The following is a 27,102-nucleotide window of genomic DNA, read 5'->3' on the forward strand; positions in this document are numbered from 1 at the left end:
GCGTCCTGTATGTGGGTGTGTGAAAAATTTGCCCGTAATCATATGGCCACATGTCACACAGCCCATACATTTATAACAACCTTCACTTTTCTTTTGTACATTCATTAGTCTAGCCTTCAATTCAGTAACGTCAGATTTAACTATAAGATCTCTAAGGTTCCTATTCCTTTTTAGACAAGGACTTATTACTGTGTGTTTAACATTATTGCACAATGGGCCATAGAGAACGAGTGGTAGTATTTATTATGTTATTGGCTACATTGTATTTACGTGGCCAATTGATTTTACTTGAGTTATTAATATTAAAGGTACTTTTTTTCAAAAAATCACCTCTTGTGAGTTTATCAACCCTACTCTTAGCATATTTTAGGGTTTTCAATGAATAACCCCGATCCTTAAACTTGTCACACATTTTATTCAAATCCTGTTCCACTTGCTCTGTATCACTTGTTATTCTCTTAACCCTCACTAATTGTGAAAAGGGCAAACTAGTTTTAGTCGCAATGGGGTGGAAACTAGATACTGTCAACAGCATATTACGATCTGTTGGTTTTGAGAGAATGCATGTATTTAGCTTATTGCCATCTCTTTTAATGGTGACATCCAAGAAATCTATCTGCTCAAGACTATAAGGTTGAAGGTAAACTTGATTGGACACTCCCTGCTGTTAATATCTTCCATTAGGGTATGAAACTCCTGGTAACTACCTAGCCAAAATAGAATCACGTCATCTATGTATCGGATGTAGAAAATAATTTTATCCCTTCCCTGTTGAAAAAAAATTATTTTTCTATGGAAAACATGTAACTATTTGCATACGCCGGTGCGACGTGGGAGCCCATAGCACATCCCGTGCGTTGCAAAAAAATTTACCATTGAAATTTAGTTTTTATATAATATCTCTTCTAACAAGGACATCAAAAATGTTAAATTAGGGCCCCTATATGAGCTATTATTGTTAAGAAGCTCAAAGGTGGCCTTCATACCCTCATAGTGTGGTATATTCATATATAAACTAGTTATATCCAATGTGCACATCCACATATTAGAGGGTAAATCCCCCAATTCTTCCAATTTATTTAACAACATAGTTGTATCTTTTAAATAAGTCGGTTCAGCTTGCACACAAGGTTGAATATAATAGGCTATATATTCAGAGATATGACTAAATAGAGAGCCTCTAGCCGATATAATCGGACATCCCGGTGATCTGGTAAGGCTTTTGTGAATTTTGGGTACACTATATAACAGTGGCGCCTTCGGATATTCGGTTTTAAGTATCAGTGTCAATAATTTGATTAGAGACTGCTGTATTAAGGATGGTATCAAGATGTTCCTTGAGTTTCCTGATCGGATTGGAGTAACATTTTTCTCCAGGGGGGGGGGGGGATGGTGTAAGACTTGCACATTTATTGTATATGTCCTGATGACGAGTTTACAATAAACTCGAAACGTTGACTTGTGACACATCTGCCATTGAAATTTATTGAAAGACCGGAGAGTGACACCAATACCTGCGCGCATATATATATATAATTTTAGTATTGTGTTCCCCATAATGCATGTCTGATGATTGACTGACTGTCTGATTCGCTTTGAGATATATTCAACTTTAAAGGGGGAATTCAGGTAGCCTTGTTAAGTTAACGAGGACTAGTTGACAGAGGCTATTCAATTGGCTTAATTTAATGGGAATTTCTTTTCAGGTTTTATGAGACCCGAGCAGAAATCCCCGATAAGTATGCTAACTGGGGAAAACACCCTGTAAACGCATTGGTCCATGAACTTTTCACGGACTCTATGCCTTAACTGCTCTTGACACCCCTTTTTAACACTCGTTAAATAGCCTCAGGCGATAAAGCCCACGGCTCACCACCCTTTTTCACCCGTGACAAGTTAACGTCCCTAATTTAATCCCCCCCTTAGTAAGTTAACTTTTTTTTTTCTTTTTCCTTATGGTTTATAGGGAGGATTTCAACATTGCTGTCCTTCATGCCTTCGTGGACCTTCACGAGTTTACAGACCTGAATCTGGTTCAGGCTCTCAGGTCAGTCACGATGCCTTTCAGTTCTCCAGCCACGGAATGGTTCCCATCTGCCTTGGTTATGTGCAAAGAAACAGGAAAGCTAATCTGTAATAAGGAAGTGGTCAGTTTTACCACAAAGCATAAGCAAAAGTCTATTCAGGAAGCTATAAAAATAGCAGTTGCTGTGTAGTAGAAATATTGCTGGTAAAACTAAAATATGTGGTATTACAGGTGTGTTCACTTATGCAATTTGTAAATATGAGAACCAGTCCTTGTTTTTTCACTGCTTATAAGAAGTAATATGAAAGGTAGGCTACTGGCTACACAGTACTGCCGGGCAAGAGCATTAACCCACAGTACTAACTGTAAATGCAATGATTGGGGGGGATGTTTCTATAGACAGCGATTACGAGAAGCTTTAACTTTACAGCTGAGTAATATTACATGTTTTAGTACCGTGTTTGGGAACATGAAAACCTTTTTGACTGCCCTTTTTTGTATTCCATTTATATGTCGTGTTGGTGGTATTGTGTACCTTTTTTTGTTTTAGCTAGTATAGATTATAAGGAAATCTAGTGCTTATTGAGAGTTTGTGACATACAGTCAATGTTGTATTTCTTCCAAAAGTTATTTTGGATGAACATAATCAAGCAAGGACAATGTAACAATTGTAGTGGCGGGAATGTGATTGGAAGCCTGTGTTGTGGAATGACTTCTCTAACCAATGTGGTGGCATTGTTAGATTTTCTTAATCTAGTTAGGATTTTATTTTCTATAGAGACCTAACAGTTGAAGTCTATAGGAAATAGCTGGATCCTGTTCATTGCATACATGCAAATGGTGGCGGACATGTTCCGTGTGATCTGTAACGACTGGCAGGGGCTCATTTTATTGCTCTCTCTGACTTATGTAGACAGTTTCTCTGGAGTTTCCGTTTGCCCGGAGAGGCCCAGAAAATCGACCGCATGATGGAGGCGTTTGCTCAGAGATATTGTATGTGCAATCCTGGGGTGTTCCAGTCCACAGGTATGGAACTGCAATAGTAACCATAGGCTTAAGCCAATGTTCCTTCTCTAAAATATATATTTATATACAGAAATTAATTTGCCATTTTGATCAATTTATTAGGGAGTCCTACAACAGTCATTAGTGCAAGTGACAGCCAGTTCTACCTCCACGTCCTCTCCCATCTGCCATGCTGCCACAGTGGTTGTGTGGTGCAAATCATCATGACTCTTATTCAAGTTAGATCAGTGCAATGCAATGTCATTATAAGAGTGTCTGACGTGCTAATCTCACATCTACAATCTCAAGATCCGTCTGGTGGCTTAGAATGTACTGTATGGGGCATCTCAGTGGGAACACTGTATAAGCGTTGTTATACATCTTATACAGGGTGTACTCAGAGGGCCGGCAACGGTGTCCAACAACAATGTTAAACAATGGGAAAAGCTATGGTGACCCACAGTTTGCATTGATGGAAGACGTGCCAAGACAATTCTGATGGCAAATCTCCCCATTCACCACATTGCTTCTAGTCTGATGCCTGGCGCACATACACTACTATACAGCTCCCAAATATAAGTAAATGGTTTGGCGCTGCTAAAGTTATAAACTGCCTGATTCTGCCATTTTAATAATATATTGATCATAACTTTCCAAAATAAGTGAAAAAATGTAGCATTTGAGCCGTATTTAACTTTCTTATATAAACTTATATTGCACAAAATATGAAGCTTAAATGTCCCCTACCTCTGCTGGTGGAACTGTGGTCAGAGGCACTCTTTTCCACATCTGGTAGACCTGCCCTCATATTACCCCGTTTTGGACTCAGGGCGTTAATAATAGAAAGGACCAATCTGAACCCCTGGTCTTTCCTTCTCTCTCGCCCGTTCACAGATGCAAGCAAATTGTTTTTTCCATATTCTTGCTGCAGCTAAATTTTCAGGATTAGAAAAACCCTCCTCCCCCCACACTTCAGGCCCTTACAAATTATGTCTGGTATATTGCAAGCATGGAAAGTATTTCTCACTATCTACATGACACACCTCATATGTCTGATCTTATATGGGCTCCCTAGTTTCATAGAGAGCGCCATCACCGCTCTCCCCCTCTCTGGACCAGTTCTTCTCCCGTGACTGCGGGAGTCTTATACGTATCATTTCCACTGCCGCCTTAGGGTCCTCCACCGATGGATACAGCTTCTTCTGTTTATGTAAGAATTATTTAACTACTTGTGCCCCCCCCCCCCCCCAACTTTCTTTGTCAAAGGAAATTATTGTATTTCCTTCTGTGATTTCCTCTATTGCTGTTGCATTTAAAATAGAATTTAAAAATAATAGGAGGCTATAGAAAATGTAATATTACTAGGTGAGGGACCAGACATCACTTTCTTCCATACTTTTCCCGTTCCCGGTGGTCTGCCTCCTCCTAGGCTGGGGTCTGTCCTGGCTCCCTAGCAATGGGAGCGTAGGGGCACGTCCTCTCGCCCCTGCGCATGCATGTTGGAGACGGGACAGGCCTTAGAAAATGATAATCTCCGTTCCTCTTGTGTCCGTATTTCTTGGGTGTATCGGGATCTAGATAGGGTGAATACATAAATACAATGTGTATCACAAGCCTGTGTGTCATTTATATATCCTCTTATCGGACCATGTAGCTATGACTAAATACATTTCTTTCAATTTGAACATGCTTTCTCTTTCGCCATTTAGCTATCTGTGAACTGCACTATGTTAGTGCACCTTGTTTTGTTATTACTAGACATTTAAGACTAGATTATTTCTGTTCCCTTTAAACTGAGGGCCTCATTTATCATTCACAATGAGTGATAAAACTTGTTGCATATGATAATGGTGCTCCAGCCATTCAGATTCCACCTGTCATCTGTTTGGAAAATGACAGTTGGGAGCAGATTGGCTGGAGCACCATTTACCATACACAATGAGTTTTACCACTCGTTGCGAATTATAAAAGTCGTTGATAAATGAGGCCCTTATTTCTTTAGATGAGCATGTGATCATGTTTTTTTATGTTTGCATAACTTTCTGGCAACTTTGGAAATATCTTCATCAACAATAGATGAAATTTAGGATTAAACAAGTTGACATACAAATGACAACCATGAGCAGAATATCAATACAACACAATTCTGTACCTTAAAATTTGAGCTGATATTTCTTGTATCTACTATGAATCATTTCTCCTAGAGCAGACCTGTTATCCACAGATAAAACTACATTACAGTCTTTACAAACTCTGACATTAAATTTGTTCTTCCCTGATGTTCCCCTAATTCAGGAGTATGCATGTTAGGCGAGGCTTTGCTATCCAGTTGCATAGTTTTCTCTTTAATTTAATTTAAAGGTCTCTTATTCTGATTTTTGTAACTAAGGGGTTGATGGATCAAGCAGGGAAAGGAGTGGAGAACTTATCCATAGCAACCAATCAGCTTCGAGGTAGCATTTATCAAGTACATTCTATAAATGATCTCTAGAAGCTGATTGGTTGCTATGGGTAACTTCTCCATTGGTCCACTTCTCCACTCATTTCACTGTTAAATCAACTCCTTTATATTGAGTGTGTTCCAAGATGTTGAGTTGGGTGTAGAATGTCTTGCTCATTTATTAGCGGAAATAAGGAAATTTAAGGCACATATCAAAAGTGTTTCTGTAGGGAGCTTTTGTTACACCTATATATTATGGAATAGAACAACATTTGCCTTTACACTTCTCTTCCTGAAGTTAGTGACGTGCTCTGTTTTACCCCTTATGCTCCTAAAATACAATTAGATTTCTACCATCTAATTGCATACCGGCAGGAGAGAAGGACACTGATTATACAAGGTTTAGAAACGTAAAATAAATGACAATATGTAGAACAAATGGCTGCCATATGTTTTTTGTGGTAGTCTTCATTATGTGTCCCCTTTTTCATCACATTTCACACACTGTTGTCTTTGTGCTGTACACAGATACGTGCTATGTCTTGTCCTTTGCGGTTATTATGTTGAACACTAGTCTACACAATCCCAATGTCCGTGACAAGCCCAGTGTCGAAAGATTCTTCTCTATGAATAGAGGGATTAACGATGGAGGGGATCTTCCTGAAGAGCTACTTCGGGTGAGTAATTGGCCGCGATAGGCCTGCGTTATTTCCTAACACTGTAAATATTCTGCCTTCCATAGCTTGGTGGATTATATTTTCCCATTCTTATTTAAAGATTTCCGCCATTTGTAGTTAGGGCAAGGGACATTGAGAAATGGAAAAAGTTGACTATTTTTTTTTTTTTTTTTAAATTGTCTGTGGGCCTGATTCAGAGACTAACGTAGTTAGCAGAGCCGCTGTGCTAGCTGCGTCTTTCTACGCAGCTACTGTGCAAAATATTCAAAAGCCACAGGAGGGGTCTTGAGTTGAGACGCCCACTGCCGGCTTCTGTGATGTGGCATCGGATCAACTGCGTGAACTTCGGACATCTGAGTAATCCTCGGGTTACTCGGGATGTCCGGTTAAATCACGTGGCCAGGGCCAGTGATGCTGCGTGCAAGGATGCAGCCACTGGCTTAGGCACGCCCAATTTCTGGGACTCTGCCTGTCGCCACCCCCAAACGCCAACAGTATGTCAGTCATGCTGCAGCATTTGGGTCACTGAGTGACATCACAGCCCCAGATCTGTGAACGCGCCATGCAGCTTCTGTGCATGCTCCGATCTGAAACCATCGGACATGTGCGGAAACATCGGGTGTACGTACATCTCTGAATTAGGCCCTGTGTTGGTAGTGTTAGAAAAAGCTTATCAAATCAAAGAAAAGTTTGAGATTAAAACTGGCTGTATTTTGTGTCACATGTAAACTTGTTGACCGATTTGAATAGATTCATGAATATACATGAAAATGCATCATATCCGCTCGTTATTGACCATACAGAGGCACAGTGTTCTGACTTTGTCCTCTTACACAGTGACATTAACCAGTTTATTAATCAATTGTATTTAAAATGTATCTTTATTTTGCAGAATCTGTATGATAGTATCAGGAATGAACCATTTAAGATCCCAGAGGATGATGGGAATGACCTCACACACACCTTCTTTAACCCAGATCGAGAAGGCTGGCTCCTAAAACAGGGTAAGATATGTCCCAGTGTTTAATGCAATGTAAGCTTCAGCTTCAAACCCTCTACTCTTCTGTGTTCTCCTCTTCCTCTTTTGCCATCCCACCACATCTCTCTGGAGCCATGTAGAACGAAAAGCAGTCCGACAACCATTTCAGCATTCTACCACTGATGTCACCACAGTGACAATAACTCAGTCACACTTTTCAGATATGTTTAACAGGAAATATTCTCTGTAAACGAAGATAAAACCTCAGAAAACAGCATGCTGGTAACACACATTTCAGCAATGCATAGCACATATGTACAGTCATATTGAGGATTCTTATATACAACATTGCATTAAAGAAAAGGTGGCTAGCCGCATTGACTTCGCAAATGGAAACCATCTTAAAAATGTTATAATCGAAGTATTTTTAGTTTTTTTTTTTTTTCTTTTTCTTCTAGTGTTGATCTTTACATAACCTTTAGCATATTACTGGTGGATAATCTGAGCACAGTGACAACTGACTTCAATATGGAGTAAGTTGTAATTGTGCTTTTCAGATAATTGGTGTAAAATGCCACCAACCAGAACATTAAATAAAGAATATCTCAGACATGTTTAAATGTGCAGTACCCTAAGAGGGCAATTCATGTCTCCACAATGTGCCGTTGCGCTGTGTGCAGTGCACATGTCGTCTTATTACAGTAAGTAATCTTAGCTCATTTTCCTATGCACCTCTATGGGATTCATGGGAGTATGAACAAAAATATATAGCTTGTGGGCTGCCTCCGTGACTATTCCGAGGGCAATTGCAGAGCACTAACTTGCCCCTGCATCTTTCCTTTAGAAAACTGAACATATTATATATCAACATACTTAGTGGTCACTGGTCAGAGCTATGATAGTCCACATTCTTTTCTGTCCACCATGAAATTAGTTTCCTCCTCATCTCGGTTATGGTTTTGATCGAAAGTATAGTAAAGTATTTAGTAATTTTGTTGGGCCTCCTCATAGATTTTATAGAATATGAGGAGAAGACCAAATTCTATCCTCTCCTCTTTCTTACATCACTCTTAGTAAATTTGTGCTTTGCCAGTTCTAGAATTAGTATTGAATGCGCTAAAAGTGCCCTGTGCCTAGAGGATGTGTATGTACCTTGGTTTCTACCTTTCGTTTATGTAACTTATTTTTCCTTTTCTCTTTTTCCTCACTTGCCTGCCTGCCCTCCCTTTCCGTGTGACGTGCACCTCTCTTTCTTTGCCTTTTCTCCCTCCTTTCTGTTCTACATACCTTGTGTGCTCCTTCGCCGCTGACGACCTTTGCTCTCCGTCCGCTCACAATAACTCCCCAGGAGGTAGGTAGAGCTCAGTGTTTCACTCTACCGTCGTCATAGTTTTATGTGTAGAAGGACAGTGCACATTTTGTACAACAATCAGTGGGTTGCGATCACTTGTTTTGTTTTATATGTCTAACAAGGGGGTCTATCATTCCAACTAAGTCTGTGTTATTCCGATTTGTATCACATCTTCACATGACAGAGCAGCCTTCCAAGATGGCTGCTGAGAATATTCTTGGACCACACTACACTTGTATCATGTTTTGTTGGAAGTGTCATTATGTGGCTGAAATCCTGTTTAAGCCCCTTACCAAGATACTACACTTGTAACATGTTTTGTGCTCTGTTCTTTCCCTCAACTGCTGGTATAAAAAATGATGCATTTACTACCATTTTCTGATACTTGCATAAACCATCAAATAGCCAATGACACCATACCCAATTGTGCCTGTGAGGGGGGGGAGGGGAGTAGTGACAACTCAGTAGTGTCTTTTTTTTTTTTTTATCTTGTCTGTTCTGTTTAGTCACATTCACTGTCAGTCAATGTTAGGGGGTCAGTTGGGTGACCTCCATTGATTCCATTTTAACTTTAAGTGGAGGCACTGATTATCACCACGCAATATTGCTGGGCATGTTTTCCTGGACACCAGCGTGGAACCAGTCTCAAAAGGAAGCTGTCGTCCAGTAAAAATATTCCATTTGTTTAATATGAAGGCGTAAATACTCATTCGATGACTGCCTCCTTGTTCTTCCCAAATATACAGTGTTAATGGGATTCATTCTTTCTTAAACTGTAGATGACTTAGGCTGCATTCTCTTGAATACTGACCATGAATGAGGCTAGAAACTAGGAACATGTGACACAGATGACGTTGGAGTGAGACAGCTAACAAAGGAGTAACACACTCCATCAAATCTAAATCAAAGGGGGGTCAGTTTCTGTGTCCAATTTCTTTCAGCGTTGCCACCCATTGTGTGTACAGTACAAGATGCCCCATAGTATTGTATATTCTCCAGGCAAAATAACTACACGCCACCATACAAATTACTCATTCATGTTAACTCTGTATTAAATGCCCATATTTCAATGCTAATGTGGATATTATACAATTAGTTTTAATGATGGCTCCCTTGTGTCTGTGCTTCTTAGTGGTAAGTCAGTTTTCTTTTTGCAGCATAAAGACTATTTAAAAAAAAAATTATAATATTTTGGTAGCTTCATTCATTCTTGCCAGCGATTTGACTTAAATAGCATTTCGCATGGTATGTGTTTCATAATGTATCGCCTTCCTCCTAGGTATGAATCGCAGTAAGTCTGTTCCTTGTTTGTACTTCTAACTCAGCAATTCATGTAATATAAAGGAGAGTCGGAATTCTTGATTCATGTCACTGCACATGGTGTTTTTGTGGCTGTTTGTGGACAGTGTTGTGATTCATAGTGGGGTGAACCACCGAATAGTTAGATCACAGCATGGCTTGCAGCTATGTATGTCATGTAGAAATACTAACCCCCAACTCCCATTACCACCCCCTTCCCTATATTTCATAATATCTTGCAGGTGGTCGGGTGAAATCATGGAAGAGGCGCTGGTTCATTTTGACTGACAACTGTTTGTATTATTTTGAATATACTACGGTGAGTTTCTTATAACATCCCATAATGAGTAGAGATCATGGATACTTTTCATCACTGGGCATTAACATTGACCATTCCATTCCTGGTACAGTACAGCATGCCAGTACCAGTCGTGGTGTATTTTGCCATGTAAATGTGATGTTTCCTTATGCGGTATACCTGCTTTGACGTAGAGGAGAATACATTGTTCAAACAATGTTCTGCATGTATATTTTACAGTCTTATTGCAGAGACCTCTATTTAGAATTGTACATTTGTGCATCTAAAGCTGGGTACACACTTAACGATGTGTACCCGGACGATATGTCGGCCCGAAGTGCGGACATAATGCACCGCGAGTACACAATGATCGATGTAATGAACGACGGAACAATCTCTTGTTACGTTGTTCATTACCCGCAATGGCGCTGCATGCGATATCGTACAGGTGGCCGTACAGTGCGGTTGACAGCACAATATTGCATACGATCTCTGGAGCGCGCGGATAGTCCGTACATACTGGACCATACAGCTGATATGTCTTTCTGATTACAACAGTGTATGAAAAATCTATTTATACCTCCCACAGGATAAAGAGCCAAGAGGTATCATCCCACTGGAGAACCTCAGCATTCGAGAAGTTGAAGATCCCAGGAAGCCGGTAAGAGTTGGTACATTTATGCTGCCCGTGTTGGTTGAAATATCTAGAAAAATGTTCCCTAATTGTATATATTAATGTTGCAAGTACGAGTCTCTGAAGTCACGGTTTGTTTTTTTCCTGTTGCAGAACTGCTTTGAACTTTATATTCAAAATAACAAAGGCCAGCTGATAAAAGCTTGCAAAACGGAGGCTGATGGGAGAGTAGTGGAAGGCAACCATAATATTTACCGAATTTCTGCCCCAACCCCAGAAGAGAAGGAAGAATGGATCAAGTCTATAAAGTAAGTCCCATTTGGAGGGGTACACACAGGTTTAGTGTCAGGGTTGAAGAACTTCAACTCAAGAATTGGAGCAAAGCAATGTTAGGAGCCTGTGAAACGCGTTAAAGGGCCTGATAGTCCTAAATTAGAGCTATGCTTACTGAAATCATCCAGACGTCCATGCGGGCATATCATGTAATTATTTCTGTAAATGAGATCATTAAGTGAGTAAACGACCATCAGCATCGTGTGTTTTTTTTTTTTTAAGAGGAGAACCTTATGAATTTTTACAATAGCTATTGTCAGATATATATATTTTTTTTATGTCTTTTATTTATAGATCTCTTTTCACATATTAGAGGAACATCCAATATCACAGTTTTTACCACATGTGCTTAATGTTATTCATTCCTATTTTCAGAGCTGCAGTCAGTGTGGACCCCTTCTATGAAATGCTAGCTGCTCGGAAGAAACGCATTTCCGTCAAGAAAAAGCAACAATTGCAGCAACAGCAGCAAGAACAGTCCTAAAGGACCCACTTAACATTAGAGCGTTGAGCTTCTGGCTTACGACCACTTCTAAGCACTCCCTTTGCAATTGAGGATGGCAAAGTCTGCAGCCTTTCCCGGCTTATGTACTAAGAAAGCGAGGCCGATTGTTTCTGTCAGAGGCCTAATTGTTTGTAAGTGCATGGCTGGAACTGATCTGGCCTCCTACATTTCAAGTTTGTTTTCTACAGAGGATCTAGGTATTTGTTCAGCACCTGAGGCCACATTGAGAGGAGTGTTATTGGATTGCTGACTTTTTTTCTTTTTTTTTCCTTTTTGTGTGGTGAAAAAAAAACGGCATGAAAAAGCAATACGACCCAGAACGTTTTCATTCATGGCCATGGCACAAAAACTAGCCCCATCACCGGCTCGGTAAACAACATTCCTTTCTGCGCAAGAATATGTAACATTTTAGCTATTGCGCCAACCACTATTGACCTTGTTCAAGATTAATGTGCGACTGCCCCACTATGTGTTTCATTTGGAGACCTAAAGTGATGGTTCATCCACTGATGATCATGACGTCAGGACTGACATTGCTTTTTCGAAGGGTAAAATGGTTGTTCTGGAAATCATACAAGTCATGGTCTATAGCAAACATCGATCTGCAACTGTCTGAATTGTAAGCCAATTTGCTTGCTGCCATAAGAGATAGCCAGAACACATTCCATTCTTATTTGATTACTTCCATTTAACCAGAGTACACATCATTCTAGCACCCTGCACCTGTCCCAACCCATGCAGTTCCTCTATCCTGCCTGAGGTGTCCATCTTTACTCTGGTGCTTCTAGCACACTCCGTCGATGTAATAAACTGCTGAGTTAGACCAGAGCGTGCTAGAAGCACCAGAGCAGAAAGCGACATCCCAGGCAGGAAAGAGGAACTGCACGGGATGTGTTGTGACAGGTGCAGGGTGCTAGAATGAACACTAATAGTGTATAAGTTAAATAAAATGCTACACCCACAGTTCTGACTCATAAGCAATGATCAGCTAACTAGCAATGGCAAATTTTAACATCAACCAGATATATGTGCTCTGCAGGTCTTTACTGAACCACAGATCTCAGCATGTTCGGTCAGTTTAGTGGGAGCATATTATGTGTTTTATTTAAAGCTACGAAACAGCCATTTTAATCAGAAACCTTTGCTCAATCATAGGAAGAAAAAGCACTAACTGCAAACTGAAATAGCAGTTCATCATGTTTTCGGTTAACATTGTATATTTTGTTAAAATGTCAGCTCTTTACTAATTAGTTTCTTATTTCTCGTGGAAAATGTTATTTACCATAATGTTTTCATTCACTTACTGTGGGAAAGTTCGTATTTGTATTTCCCCAAACCATTTCAGTTCTTGTCTAGTCTGCTAACTTCTCTCCTATCTTGAAATTAAGTGCAAATTCCATATTGTGGTAGTGATGCATCTCGTAGCATAAAGTTTTGCAACAATATACATAAACTTTAAGGCAATTATGCCTATTAGAATATATTATTCTAGTGCAAATATGCATACACCTACATAGGTGAAGAGCCAGATTACAGTCCTACAAAAACTACTGCTGGAGGGGTAAATTCTAATCGACAAAGTTTGATCTTGTTTTAAATCCCATATTTTTGGCATTGAATTCACTGTTCCTTATTCCACTCTGTATATAAAGTGTCATGTTGGTAATATCATCTTGTGACCTTAGAGCACACAAATAAGTACTTAGTGCATGATGTCCCACTATGCACATGCAATAATGACCTTTCAGTTTAGAATGGGTAAAGTAATAATATGCTTTGAATGAGATTTTTAGCACAAGACAAACTTATCGCCGTGATGAAGCAGACTCTCTTGCTTGTGGGTGGGTGGGTATGGTTTGGAGGTGCTGTGGGGGCGACCGAGAGGCCTGAGACTTGGTGCCACAATGTTCACAGGGCAATAAAACACTACAGTTTGCTAAAGAAGGTGACACTTGATAATCAAACACTGATGATGCACGCATTTATTTTGATAATGCGACAATCGAGAGGAATTTAAAGCACATCTTTTTTGGATACCTAAGCTAAGGGGCATTACCTTTTAAATCATGTTTCAGTTTTGTAATGTGATACATTTGGCAGGTTTTTGTATATTGTTGTGCCAAAGTGAGGGGATGGACACTCATTCCCTACTGCACTGTGCCTGTCTGTTACCTTCTCTCAGAAACAAGTACTGTGAAAATAATTCAGGATTGGATACCTCCTCTTCCCTGTAAGAGGTAAGATATGTTGGTATTGGATCGGTTTTTTGTTTGTATTTTTTTTTCTATTTAATATTATATTGTACACAAAACTTGAGTTAATAAAAATGGTCAAACTATTGTGTGTTAATTTTTACTTATTCTGGATTGCTTGCAAAGTTTGGAGGATTATTCCAACCAAATCAAAAATTGTTTGGAGGTCACTTGAGTAAAACCTGGTTCGGATTACTTACCCCAGGGCCCGTTCTTGACCTGATCAGACACCTCTCACTGATCTCTTGTTCCTGGACATTCACAGGTAACAGTCTATCGGGATCATCAAGAGCATGGAAAGTATGGCAGATACCTCAACACTGTATAGCTAGGTACATATTAGTCGACAAGTCTTCCGATCCAGCGGATTGGGCCGACACCGTCGATATCGCCCAGTGTGTACGCACTACCAACGCCCAAGTGCGCTCCCAGTCGCATTGTCCGATCATCTCTATATGTAGCTCAATCTGACAATCCCGCTGACGACCCAATGCAGCGGGATGTGGCTGGTGCCAACATGTACCAGCCGCCCAATATGTCGGCCCGTCGGCGGTGTGCTCTTCCAATGCATCGCTGGATAAATACATCGTTAAGAGTGTACTCTGCTTAATACAGCTGACCCAGACTAGGACAATGGATCAGGAGATCCTGTAAGGCAGCTGTGCAAGTTGAAATATCTCATCATGTGGGCATCACAGCTGTGTCTCAGCAGGCATGCCTATTAAGCTGAATGTGGTTTTTAGTTTTGAGGTTCTTTCTTGCTATGGCAAGAATAAAGACAAGATTAGGCATTGAATGTCTCATCTGGAGCTATAACCTTATCGCAGGTCTTTACAGTTAAACTGCTCTGTATAGCTCTGGGAACTGACAGGCTTTTCCTAGTGCTGGCTGTTTCAGAGCTCCAGGTCGGCAGTATTTTCTATGTTAGTCTCTTCCTTTGAGAAATTCAGAGAAAGTTATTCATTTAAGTAAATTGTGCTTACCGGTCATCCTTGGATGCAGTTATGTGGTGGTGGACAGGGCTGCACTTCTGTTTGTCCACATATAGGCAAAACCAGTGCTGGTTTTGCCTATCACATGGACTATAAATAATTTTGATTTAGTCCTGGACCACCAGCCCGTGGCATCCTTGCAAGTACCCTGCAGCACCCAGTTTGGGAACCACTGCATTAGGGTTTGCTTACAGTGTGTACATAGATGCTTTCAACTGAATTGTTACACACTGATCAAAATTTACTTTGACATCACATGAACAGCCACCCTTTTATTCTATGTCCCATCTCTGCAACAATATACATGTGATGTCCTGGGGGGGTTTAGTGCATGGTTCAGTACCTGAAACTATTGGTACTAAGCACCCCCTCCCCTTTTAAAATAACAGAGTTTTACTGACAGCAGGAGATAATGTAAAACCTTAAGTACCGTGTATTACATATAATACAGTGCAGTTATTTTTTTTTAACATTCATCTTATGTATCCTGTAAACAGGGTCATCCTAATGCAATGTGATGTAACCATATGTCTTGGTAAATGCCAGCAGGCTGTAGGTACAATGAATAGGGTTAGATAGCAATGCAAAGTAGCAGAGTAGCTTACACCTATACATACATAGTCTTGACCTTGTCTTTGTCAGGAGATGACATCAGCGCTGATCCTCTTGCTAATGAGATGAACATCAGAGGGTTTTGCTTTCAGCAAAGGATATAACCAAATCTTAAGTAGCGTTGATCCTACAGATAGGACTTGATGAAAGGCTGAGAAAGTCTAACAAACAATGAAGTCTCGCAACTTTTCAGTCCTCCGTTTTTAAATGATCGCCAGGTATACACGGACACTGCAGAAATATGCTTAAAGACGCTGCACAGCTAATGCGTTTCATGCATGAAAACTGTACACAAATAAGTGCATTTAGGAAATATACGTGTATGTATAGTGTTTCAGATGATCAGCAATGGACCTAGAAGTGCCTTCTCTGACTCAATTGAAAGGTTCTATTCAAAACCAATGTAAGGGCACTTTGTTGTGATAAATGTATATGCTCATTTTCTTTAGCACACCCAGCCTTTAGTGACAGGCTGATGTTTTCTCACAAATTATAATCGAGATCATGCAAATGCTTAAATACATGTATATTGTCTATATGAAAAAGACAGGATGGGTACAGGATGCTGGCGCTCAGGATCCTGTCCAGGTTACAATACCGACTGCTCTTGGTAACTGACCCTAACAATACCTCCCAGGTGCCTGAGCACGTTTTATTGAGAGAAGGCTATGGTTAGGTACCTCTAGGGGGGTGGGTTAGGCTACAAAAAGGGAGGTTTAGGGGGAGAAGGGGGGACGAGAAGTATATTTACCCGACCCCTATCGGGATGCTGCTGTCTGTATTTTGACAGGAGGTATCCCAACAGCCAGCATTGCATACTGATTCCGCTTGAAGTGGCTATATGCAGTGTGTCTGATGGGGGGTGTGTTTGTGGGAGGTAACTGGGAGTGGTGTGACACATCCTGCGTCTGTGATCCCATACGCAAGAAATATGGCTCTGGTGTCTCCATTCCTAAGGGACCATAGGCTCACACTGGACTGCAATAATCGAATGATCTGCGCCTTTGTACGCTGATTCTTGCAGCCGTTGGGTGGCTTAATACATCTCTGAGGCTGGCATATTTGCACGTTTTCACATGGCAGCTGCGTGCACAGAGGCATGGGCAGTATTAGTGTTCATTTCTGAATTAGGTCCTGCGTCCTCAGAAATAAATGCTAATTTTGTCTGTATTAAACATGCACTACTCCTATACCTTTTGCTTAAAGTAGTCGTCTTCAGGGAGACTTGTCACGTATCAGGTTGATTTATTGTTCTATCTGGAAGAATGCCTATGTGACATCGGGGTAGACTATGCCAGACTAGCTATAAAACACTCATTTTGAAGCAAAGTGCGGTGTTTCATCTCTGAATTACTCTGCCTATTGTAATACATGTACACTTTCTTTAAGACCTGGGGACGAGGAATCTACTTAATGATATATTATTTAGCAGCGCTGACAGGCTTTTCAGAGCTCTGCTTTTATAACCAGAAAAACTGCAGTGCGCTGTAACTCCCATAGGGAAGCGGAGCAATGAATGGGATAAATGAATGCATCTCGTCTACAGTATATGAAATGCAGCATATTAAAAGCTCTTAATGTGAAACAAAAAATTGATGTTTGTCTTTATAATTTATTTGTAATCATTACAGAAAGCAAATACCAGGGATATTGAGTATGTGGCCTTTCAGCTGCTGTGGAACTACACATCCCAGCATGCCTTGCCAAGTTTTGATCCAACCCGGCTGGCTTGCAGGGTTGAGCATGGGTTGTTCCCATGTCGCCCTGCAGTGTAAATGGCGCGACCCAGGTCACGATGACCTGGGTCGCGCCACATGCTGTCCGATTGGCCGGCTTCAGTGGCACTTGGAGATGACGACACCTCCAAGCGTCCACTGCCGGGCCGACCAGAACGGAGCAGCGCACCCCACCCGCCCTCCCTGCCTCCGGACCGCTGCAGAGTAAGGTAAGGGGTCGCGGAGGGGAGGTTAAGAAGTGCTGCTCAGTGCTGACCTGGCTCCGGTCGGTGTTGCTATGTAAAAGGGGGTTTGTCCTGGGTCTGATCCGAGTTGGAAAAGTGTTCCAAAAACCCGGGTCAGACCCGAGACTTTGGTGTAGAAAGGGGTATTAATAAACCCCCTATAGCCAGATTTCTGCTAATACACATTGATGCTCCCAGGAAGATCCACTGACCTCTTTAATTGACATCCCCAGTATTATCATATCAGTGGCCAAGGTGATAAGTAGAAGTACCACGACCCTGCCGAATAGAACCCATGAGTTTCAGAAGATCGATTCCTACCCAGGTATCGATATTGGAAGGGGGGGGGGGGGGCGATTTTGAAAATCTTTTTAAAATAAAAGGGTTTTTTTTTTGTTTGTTTTTAGTGTCAGCAGTGCATAATGCATTGATGGGCTTTGAACAATTGCTATCTAAAAGGTCAGTAATTATCTTGATTTTACTGAAACAGGAAACCACTATAAGTTACACATGGCTGTATTTTTAGCCTAGAAGAACAGAACATGGTATTGAGGTCATGTATGAATGTATACAGTAGGTTTCCTTCCGTTGTAGACCTGTTCATTATATAAATGCTTTCAAATGTTACAATGTGTCCATGTACATTAAGCTTATGAATAAATTGGTTACAAGTTATTTTAATGCCAAATATTTTTTTATGTACAGGTGCAGTAACAGGAACTATGGCATACATTTTACTTATGTTCCCTTGCCCAATATGAATGTAAACCTGATAGTATGGTATGATCTTTTGTAATTACAATGTTGAACTGCATGATTAATTGCAGGATCAGTGGAAAATACTTGTTATAACTTTAGGTCTCATTCACACACTGGAGTTTACATAAAATCAACCTTGCAAATATTGGTTGTCATAGGGATTATTGATCAGGACCAATCAGCTATGCTAGTCAGGATCCGGTAATAAAAATTACTTTAGAATGGAGGGGGAAATGAATAATAGAAAATGGGGTCCCAGGGGAGTGGAACGCTGCTTGTCTAATTATTGATTGAGGCTTTATTATTTTATTTTACGACTTCTTCCTCCCAGCAAGATGATCTTGTGTATATGAGTTATGTTGTTGTATATTTTTGTTTCAGTTTGGTTATTATATACTATTGCAAATGCAGGAGATAGATAAGCCAGACTTTTCAATAAGCTTTGCATCTCAGCCTACTTGGCTTTAGAATTCTCATTTATTTATTTATTGTATCAAAAAAGTCCAGTTCCCATCACCTACCCCCATAAAATAAAATCAGGCAGCACCATCTGCCTAGTTATAATCCATCGGATAAGTATAATTTGCAAGACCCATATAGGTGATTATAGAAATGTATAGTTTGGCATCTTTGTATAGTGGTGCTATATAAATCAGAGCCACAACTAGGGGTGTGCAAGTGGTGCTGCCACTTCCCCCATGGCACCTATAATTGGCTTACAGGGTGCCTGGAACAGCAGCCTTCTACAGGCACTCCTCTTGTTCCTGGTCCTATCGGCCCTGCCACCTCCAATGTGATGTCATGATGTTCAGGGACAAGGCTGGCACCAGGCGGGTTCGAGACCTGCTACTGCCCTGATATAACTATAGCTGGCCATACTCTGATCGGACAAAGCAATGGACCATTATCATTGTGCCTCAATGCACTGCATATATATGGAAGCAATATATTTTTTTAACAGTATGGAGTCGGCTGGACAACGGCCGAGCAGATCGGACAGGTTTAATAACCAATAGATCCAGTAAATTTTTCTTTTGTTATCAAGCAATGAACAATCCTTTAAGAACAGTGGTTTCATCGGCTGATCTGAATGATTATCATTACGTGTATGGCCAGCTTTAGGGACATATTCAATTCCCTGCGCGGTTTACACCGCAGGGAAAAGCTTTGGGTTCCGCGGCCAGAGCTATTCATTTATTCGTCATTTTCCCTGCGTGGTAAACCCTTGTGCAATGTGCTGTAACCCATAGATTCCATGTAAAATGCAGAATCTATGGTAAATACAAAAGGATGCACTTTAACTGTGACTTTTCCTTGCAGCTCCTGAGGCTGCGAGGCAAAGTGAACCCACTGGGGCTTTACCCATGGGAGATACAAGACAACATTGAATAGGTCTGAGCGGACAATTAGCTATGGGGGTTAGAAAAAGTCCCTTAGTGATAATTGGAACAGAGATATAAAAGATCACCAGCAATGTATGACTAATCTCTTATGTTTGCAGTATTACACAATAACCTCAGTGATCTTTTAAGTTTTCATTTTTGTTATCATTCATATCCGACTTTCACAGCCCCCCCCCCCTGTTCCCCCAGCTTGCTCTGATTCATGAAGTATCGGGTCATGCAGACTCATTGGAACACTCTGGTTTTCCTAACAGGAAACCACAGTGTATGATAGTGAGGATATGTGCTGTCAGCAAAACAATAAAGTGAGTGCTTTTCCCATGTTATTATCCCCCACACAGAACCGAATGCAGGAGTTCTAAAAATAATTCAAATTGAGATTTCTGAAGCAAAAAGTGACATCTGAGCCAAATGGATTAATCATCTTTAGAAAGACACTGTAAGTTAATGTATATGATGTAAACACGACAATACACGTTGCTAAGATACAGAAGTAATAAAATACAGAGAAATGTTAATAAAACGATATGATCAGTATGCACAATATACAACACATGGATTGTAGTCCTCCACATTACAGCACAGAAAGATGTGTGCCAGGAACTGTAGCACTGGCTATATATATATATATATATATATATATATATATATATATAAAACCACACAGTACTCTGATTCAAACCCCGAAATAAGAGAGCTAATACATATACCAATATACAGAAACCATATAGAGGGAGACAGCTGGCAAGAAAAACTAGTAACATCAATATAGTTAAACAGAAAAGTGCAGCTAATATTTGTTCAGTAATGTTGAATATAACTGTAGGTGAAATATGGATATTATGGTCTATATAGGCATAGGCCATGGATAGGTGTACATTTTGAATGGATGAGATTAAGAGAACATGCAGTTAAGCAATAACTAACCAGGCAAGTTTAACACACATTAACACCCCCCCCCCAAATAAAAATTTGCCACATACAAAAATAAGCCCCACAATAGGTTTCTATACCAGAGGTTCCCAAAGTCCGCCATTACAGTCCACGTGTTAGGGATATCCAAGCTTGAGTCCAGATGGTTAAATCAAATGGATTGAGGTACTAATTAAGTCACCTGTGCTCAAGCATGGATATCCCTAACACCTGGACTGTAATGGCAGACTTTGGGAACCTCTGTTCTATACTGTATGCACAAAAGAGCTTGTTTGTCTGCCTCGCACTGTCACACATAAGGTTCATGCCCACATTCCTTTTTTTTTAACGTCCCCTCTAAAGACGATTTTATTATTCTTGCAATTGTGAGTCTAGCTGCAAATACGCAGGTTGGAAACAGTAAAAATGTGACTTTCATAATCCATCTTATTAACAATTTATAGTCGCACCCTTCATTAATATTACATTTTTTCTCTAATATACTGAGTGATCCAGCCTCATTTATGTCTTACGTTTAGGACCGCAAGAGTACTTCTGGACTATCATTGGTACCCTTTGCTGTTTTCTGTATACTTTATTATTTGTATTACTACTGTCAATGAGCCCTTACAGCTCTTGGAATATCATTTATATATTTTGCCTTATCGCTCTTTTGCAGATGGATGCATGAAGCTCATTCACAGCTGAAATTCAGCTTGTAAAGGGTCATTTTGATTAACTGTCAAACATTATTGAATTTCAGAACCTATGTATTATGTTGGGTGCAAGGTAGAACAATACTTGCATGTCTGTAGTCTGGTCTACATTGTTGCAATATCAGAACAACTCACAGATGTGTTCTCTTCCATTTGCTTAAATTTGACGTTGCGCTGTATCAGAATACATTCTTGTTTGCGGACATCATGGCCGCAATCAGGGGCACTGCCGGGACTGGAGTCCCAGGCCCGGACATTCAGCAAAAAGTGAAAGGGGTGCTTGCTTCAACCGGCATGCCAAGACAACTACCCCTGCGGCCTGTGCAAAAAAAAAAAAGATTGACGAGGGACGTCAATTGCCTGGCCGTTCAATAAAGTTTTTGAGTCCACGGGTGTGACGTCATGCAAATTTTGTCAGTCCTGGCCCCACAATTTCTGATGGCAGCCCTGGAGGGCATGCTTGATACAGCGGTGAGAAGTAATGCGCAAGTCCGAAACTGGCATCTGGATTATGCAAACCACACTTACATCTACAAAAATAGCACACACTATCACAAGAAATAAAACGATAGGATTAAATCACAAAAGACATTAAAAAGATAGGAATGACATAAAGGTGTCGAAGCAACAAGGATGCACAGTTGTTATCTACGCCATTGGAAGCAATAGTCTTCGGGGTATTGGGAGCCCATTCCATGTTTGGGCGCCCTATCAGAGCATGCTGTATGTGGAGGGACTCCTCATGTCAATGACAAGAATTGAATGGGAGTTTCGATACCCCCCCATGGAGCTCCATGGAGGATTCCGTCCAGTCTATGACATCGCCAATGGAATGCGCAGCACAGGTGGCCAGGTTGTAAATCTCGCCAGGAGTTAGGATGTGGCTCCACATGTTGAAGTCTGTAATTTCTCCCACAAAGGCTTGTGTCGCGTCAAACCTTCCACCCAGGGTGTCCTTATTATTGGAACAACAATTTTGTTATCAGCAAATATAAAGTCTGCATAAAAGCACTCTATAAACATCCTATTGCATACAGGTTATTATAAAACAATATATACTCTCCGGCACTGATAGGATATTTAATTGTGAATTTAGGGGCTGATTCAGAGATGGACACTAAAGGCACAGGAGGTGTCATTAGTAAAAGGATGCGCACTGCAGGCTTCAGTGATCAGCTGCTGCGTCCAAAGATGCAGCAGAGGGTCAACTGCATGAGCATTGGAGTCTAAGGATGCAGCAACTGGCTTCGCAACGCCCAGTAAATGTCAACAGCATGTAAATCATGCTGCGACTTTGGGGGCACTGCAGGTGACAAGGCAGAAACAGATTTGCACATGCGCTGTGCTGCCCCTGTGCCTGCTCAGATATAGAAATGTACGTAAATATCAGAATGACCTACATCTCTGAATTAGGCCCTTAAATCCTAAATTGCTCACTCAACAATGTTGTGAGCTAACAACGATTAGGAATGTCCAACCAAAGGTAAATGACAGATCATCATTTCTATTAATTAAATAGAAAATAAATTATATATACTGTACATCGAACCAAGAAATACACATATTGTCATGGAGAGACGAACTGTAAAGTATGCAGACAACATTGTTGAGTAAGGGATTTGGGACCTGATTCAGACCTGCTCACTCGATGCATACGCTCACTTGATGCGTATGCAAATTCGGCTAAGTGACAGCAAGGCATAAGCAAGCCCACTAAGTCTTGGCGTGCAATCACCCTGTGTATGCAGACGTCCACCAGCCTGTCTTAAGACGCCCACTTGCACACGTCATCTCCAGGTAGTGTATGCAATCATCGGTACGTCGAGGACCATCGGAATCGAACGCAGCGCTTGTGGGTTGACTATACCCTACTGCACGCACTGCGAGCACTTCAGTGTAAAAGTCAGCCAGGTGACGTGCACAGTGATGCTGCGTCTTAATTATGCACGCCTCTGAAACGGCGTTGAGACACTCAGGCACGCCTGCGTTCACACCTCCACTCCCCTGTTATTAATGGCCAGCCCCTGTCACCACCCACAAACGGCCTCTCCTGTCACTCACTCTGCTGGGCTGTCTATGCGCAGCGAGCGAACGCTTCCCAATCTCTCGTACTGCATGCGCACATCCAAGCAAGCGGGTCTGAATCAGGTCCTTGGTTCCATCTCTTACATAGTGTAATAGACACATTTGTATTTACACTGTGCAACCGTGTTGATCCCCACGGTCGGGATATTGACCGGATCCCGTGAAACCTACAAACTTCACAGATAAGTATCATATAATTGCCGGAGGTTATTTGTTGTTTTAGATTATCCTTAAGGGTTTTTTCCTCTGGGGGACAATATTATATATACTGTATGAGGTTTATACAGTCATTATTACCCAGGACAACATAAAATTGTAAATTGTATTAAATAATTTAATGGGCAATGCCCATTTTCGGAGCACACTCAGAAGATTTGTCCATACCTCTGATCAGGTGTTTTTCTGCTATTTTAATGTGCAGTAATTCCAAATCTCTGGTGTCCTGCACAGCAGACAGGTGAAAATTCGAGACATCTGCTATCATTTTCCTTCCTTAGTAGAAACCTGTGCCCGTGATCAGTGCATGTGACCACATTGCTTCCTTTTTAGCTGTAGTGACCTAGGGATGCCCTGTTTTCCCATCCACTTTAAGGAGCAAATAGTTCACTCAATGTGAGTGACCAGTGTAAAATGTCACGTGAGATTTAAATAAATAAAAAAAATCTTCAGCTGGTTTCATTAATTTTGTTTTGTTTTTGATGACATCAAACCAGTTCTCAGCTTTGGTGCATGCCTGCTGGTACCCCTGATCCGTTCTGTGTCTGGTGTAGACCCAGGATGCAGTGGCGTCCCTCCCCCCGGTGTCACCTGGTGCGGGGAGAGACGCTGTGCATGCGGCGGAGCCTCATGCCGCCTAAAAGGCCCGAACCCCTGTGGTCCCGTTCTTGCTACTGGAGGGGGGGTGCAGGAGGTGCCTTGTTGCTGTGTGGGAATTGAGTAAGAAATAGCAAGTAACTGTGTACCTGGACAAACCATGTTGCAATACAAGGGGTGCAAATACATACATATCTTTTGCAAGTAGTGTAAATACTGGCTGTTTTTGAATGTAGCCCACAAATGGTGGACAGCTGTATTATTACAATTTAGATTTCCGTTTGGACACACCCCTCCCAAATCTGAAGGTGCGTATCCACTTGCAGATAGTGGAACGATAGTACCATTACAACATTGTAATCGTACAGTCGTTCCTGATCCCCTGTAGTGCCTACACTGAACGTTATGTCGTTCAGTGCAGGCACCCTCCCTCATACCAGAACATGCCCAATCTGTCGCTATCGGCAGATTGACCGGTATGTTCAGGCGATGATTGATGTCGTAAACGACCAGCGGGAGCGCACATTGCTGGTTGTTTTCGACATTTTATGCCCGATTGTGAACAATTAATGAGCGATTGAACGATAACGATGTTGTTATCGTTCAATCGCTCATTTTAATCGCCTAGTGGAAACGCGGCATCACTCTGCACATTTTACATTTGCCCCACTTGCAGTGCAGCATGGTTGTGAAGATGCAGTTACTTGCTCCTTCTTACTCTATTCCTAACTGTGCATCAGGCCTCAATATATTATAATTTCCCAAATACAAGGGGTGTCTGGTATAATTTATTAAACAAGCACCAGTCTAGAAAGCGATTTCTGTAAATAAATACAGTTGTAGTGTAGAGTTATATTATAATGAACATACATTTTTTGTAACTGTACAGAATTTCCCATAGACCTTATTTTGTAACCTGAAAAACTTGAATAAGTTATCCAGGTACCTCTATATTTCTATATAACTAATGCTGTCCACATAAATTATGTTTTACTCATGTATCTTCACCTCCAGAATGTGAACAGTTTAAAAAGAATTAAAAGTAAAACTTTAACCCCTGAGCTTTTAACAGTCGGTTTGCTGTGAAATACATCAGGGCTTTAGTAATGCGCCCAAAATTATGGCTGTATACTGTACATTATTTGTAAGTGTACACTGGGCTCAAATAATAAAAAACAACTGAATATTCTTACCTGTTCCTGCCCCAGGATAAACACTCCACCAGGCTTTATTGGGTGCCAAGGTGCCAGGTTTTCGCCACTGCCACGCCTCACGCCATCTAGGTAACATTCCCATAAACCATCCCTTGTTGACCATGTGATGCAAACATGGTGCCATTTAGCATCGTTGATGGACAGTGGTAGAGTGACAGCCTACATACATGACATACATAGCAATAATAAATGGATACCTGAATTTTCATATTCGGTGCAATGACCCTACACCTTCAACATGGACAGCTCCAGTCAAATTAGAGCAATTATAATAGTTCCATACTACTGCTTTTAAGTAAACAACATAAAGAGCAATGCCAAGACCCATCGACAAACAGATGTTTTACATGATCATTGTAGGTTTTCTAACTATGGCCCTCATTCAGAGCCGTACGCTCTGAGCAGAGCGCACGCTCTGCATGAGGGCCGGGCTCCATTTTCATGGAGCGTCCTCCTGGACGCTCGTATAGCTGTGGGTCACCACCCACAGGCTATACGAGCGTGCATTTTGATGGCCGCGATGGTCGTGACCATCGCGACCATCGAAATTGCGAGCCGGAGCCTGCGGTTAAGGTTTTCAACCGCAAGCTCCGGAGTGATTTTGGCTCTATCAGAGCCAAAATCACTCCCACTGACATCACTAGTGATGTCAGTGGGCTTGCTTCTGACGGGAGGCGTTCCCGTGGGAACGCCCCCGTCAGGGAGGCACGCCCCCGGCACGCCCACCAAAGGGGGCGTGCTGTCAATCAACATTGACAGCACGCCCCCTTTGATCGGACACCACGAGCGAAGGAAAGTCCTTCGCTCGTCGTGTCTGGCGCATGCGCACGACGGAGCTCCCTCCGTCGTGCGCATGCTCAGTGCAGACCATCGACCCACTTGCGAGCGGACAGCCGCTCGCGAGTGGGTCTGAATCAGGCCCTATGACTGAAGCAGTGTCACAAGTGTTAATAAGTCAGTATTGCCCACTATCAAACCCGTATCCCCCCCACACTCATTTAAACTTTACCTTTATTCACCTCAATATATTACTTGAATGTCAATTATGTTATGTAACTTACAACAGCGCTGCCCTTTTCTTTACTTCAAATGTACTAATTAAGGTGCTACATATAACCTATAGACCAGTGATTCCCAACCTCGGTCCTCAAGGCACACTAACAGTCCTGGTTTTAGTGATATCCATGCTTAAGCACAGGTGGTTAAATCAAAATAACTGAGGTACTAATTAAGTCACCTGTGCCCAGCTATGGCTAGCCTTAAAACCTGGACTGTTAGTGTGTCTTGAGGACCGTGGTTGGGAACCCCTGCTATAGACATTTGGGAGTTTTTAAAAATATTGTTTCACTGATCAAAAAGAGTGTTGGCAAAAGAGACACATTTAAGCATAATTTAAAAGGAATTTTACATGATCACCTAACTGATACAAGATTATATGCAACAAGCTGTAATGTCCGTTTATGCCTGGCTATTATTTATAGTCTGTCTCATCTCTATCTCCAGCCCTCTCTCTTTCTGTCTCTCTCCTCCCCCCCCACTTTCTGTCTATCCCACCTCAACTCTTTCTCCCCATCTTTCTTGCTCACTCCCACCCTGTCTATCAACACCCTCCCACTCTCTGATGCTGGAAGGGTGTCATAACTTTCATTTCATTCCAAAGTGATGATGACATCATTATTATCAGCAATCAGTTTTATAATATACGTTTCTCAGTATTAAGTTTTCTGCAGTGATTTAAAAAATGTGCTTTGCTTAATGGTGCCTAGCACAATGTATTGTATATATTAGATATAGTTTTAGGTTATCCTATTCTGCAGGTTATGAGCACATTTTCAGT

General features: G+C 41.3%; 2 protein-coding genes across 2 annotated transcripts in view; one reads left to right on the plus strand and one right to left on the minus strand.

Annotated features, from left to right (window-relative positions):
- Positions 1 to 13,886, plus strand: part of CYTH2 (cytohesin 2) — a 29,213-nt gene extending 15,327 nt beyond the window's left edge. The window contains exons 5-12 of the mRNA XM_088450958.1: positions 1,967 to 2,047; positions 2,940 to 3,052; positions 6,000 to 6,148; positions 7,041 to 7,152; positions 10,020 to 10,096; positions 10,665 to 10,736; positions 10,863 to 11,017; positions 11,418 to 13,886. Coding sequence (XP_088307084.1) covers positions 1,967 to 2,047; positions 2,940 to 3,052; positions 6,000 to 6,148; positions 7,041 to 7,152; positions 10,020 to 10,096; positions 10,665 to 10,736; positions 10,863 to 11,017; positions 11,418 to 11,526 — 868 coding nt within the window. The 3' untranslated portion in view covers positions 11,527 to 13,886. The remainder of the gene's footprint in view (positions 1 to 1,966; positions 2,048 to 2,939; positions 3,053 to 5,999; positions 6,149 to 7,040; positions 7,153 to 10,019; positions 10,097 to 10,664; positions 10,737 to 10,862; positions 11,018 to 11,417) is intronic.
- Positions 13,887 to 19,944: 6,058 nt separating this feature from the next.
- Positions 19,945 to 27,102, minus strand: part of LOC148501117 (neuronal pentraxin-2-like) — a 37,344-nt gene continuing 30,186 nt past the window's right edge. The window contains exons 4-5 of the mRNA XM_088451016.1: positions 25,245 to 25,424; positions 19,945 to 22,108 (exon numbers count right to left, since the gene is read on the minus strand). Of these exons, the coding sequence (XP_088307142.1) occupies positions 21,899 to 22,108; positions 25,245 to 25,424 (390 nt within the window). The 3' untranslated portion in view covers positions 19,945 to 21,898. The remainder of the gene's footprint in view (positions 22,109 to 25,244; positions 25,425 to 27,102) is intronic.

Source organism: Taudactylus pleione, unplaced genomic scaffold (genome assembly GCF_031769625.1).
Source record: "Taudactylus pleione unplaced genomic scaffold, aTauple2 ptg000535l, whole genome shotgun sequence".
NCBI lineage: Eukaryota > Metazoa > Chordata > Amphibia > Anura > Myobatrachidae > Taudactylus > Taudactylus pleione.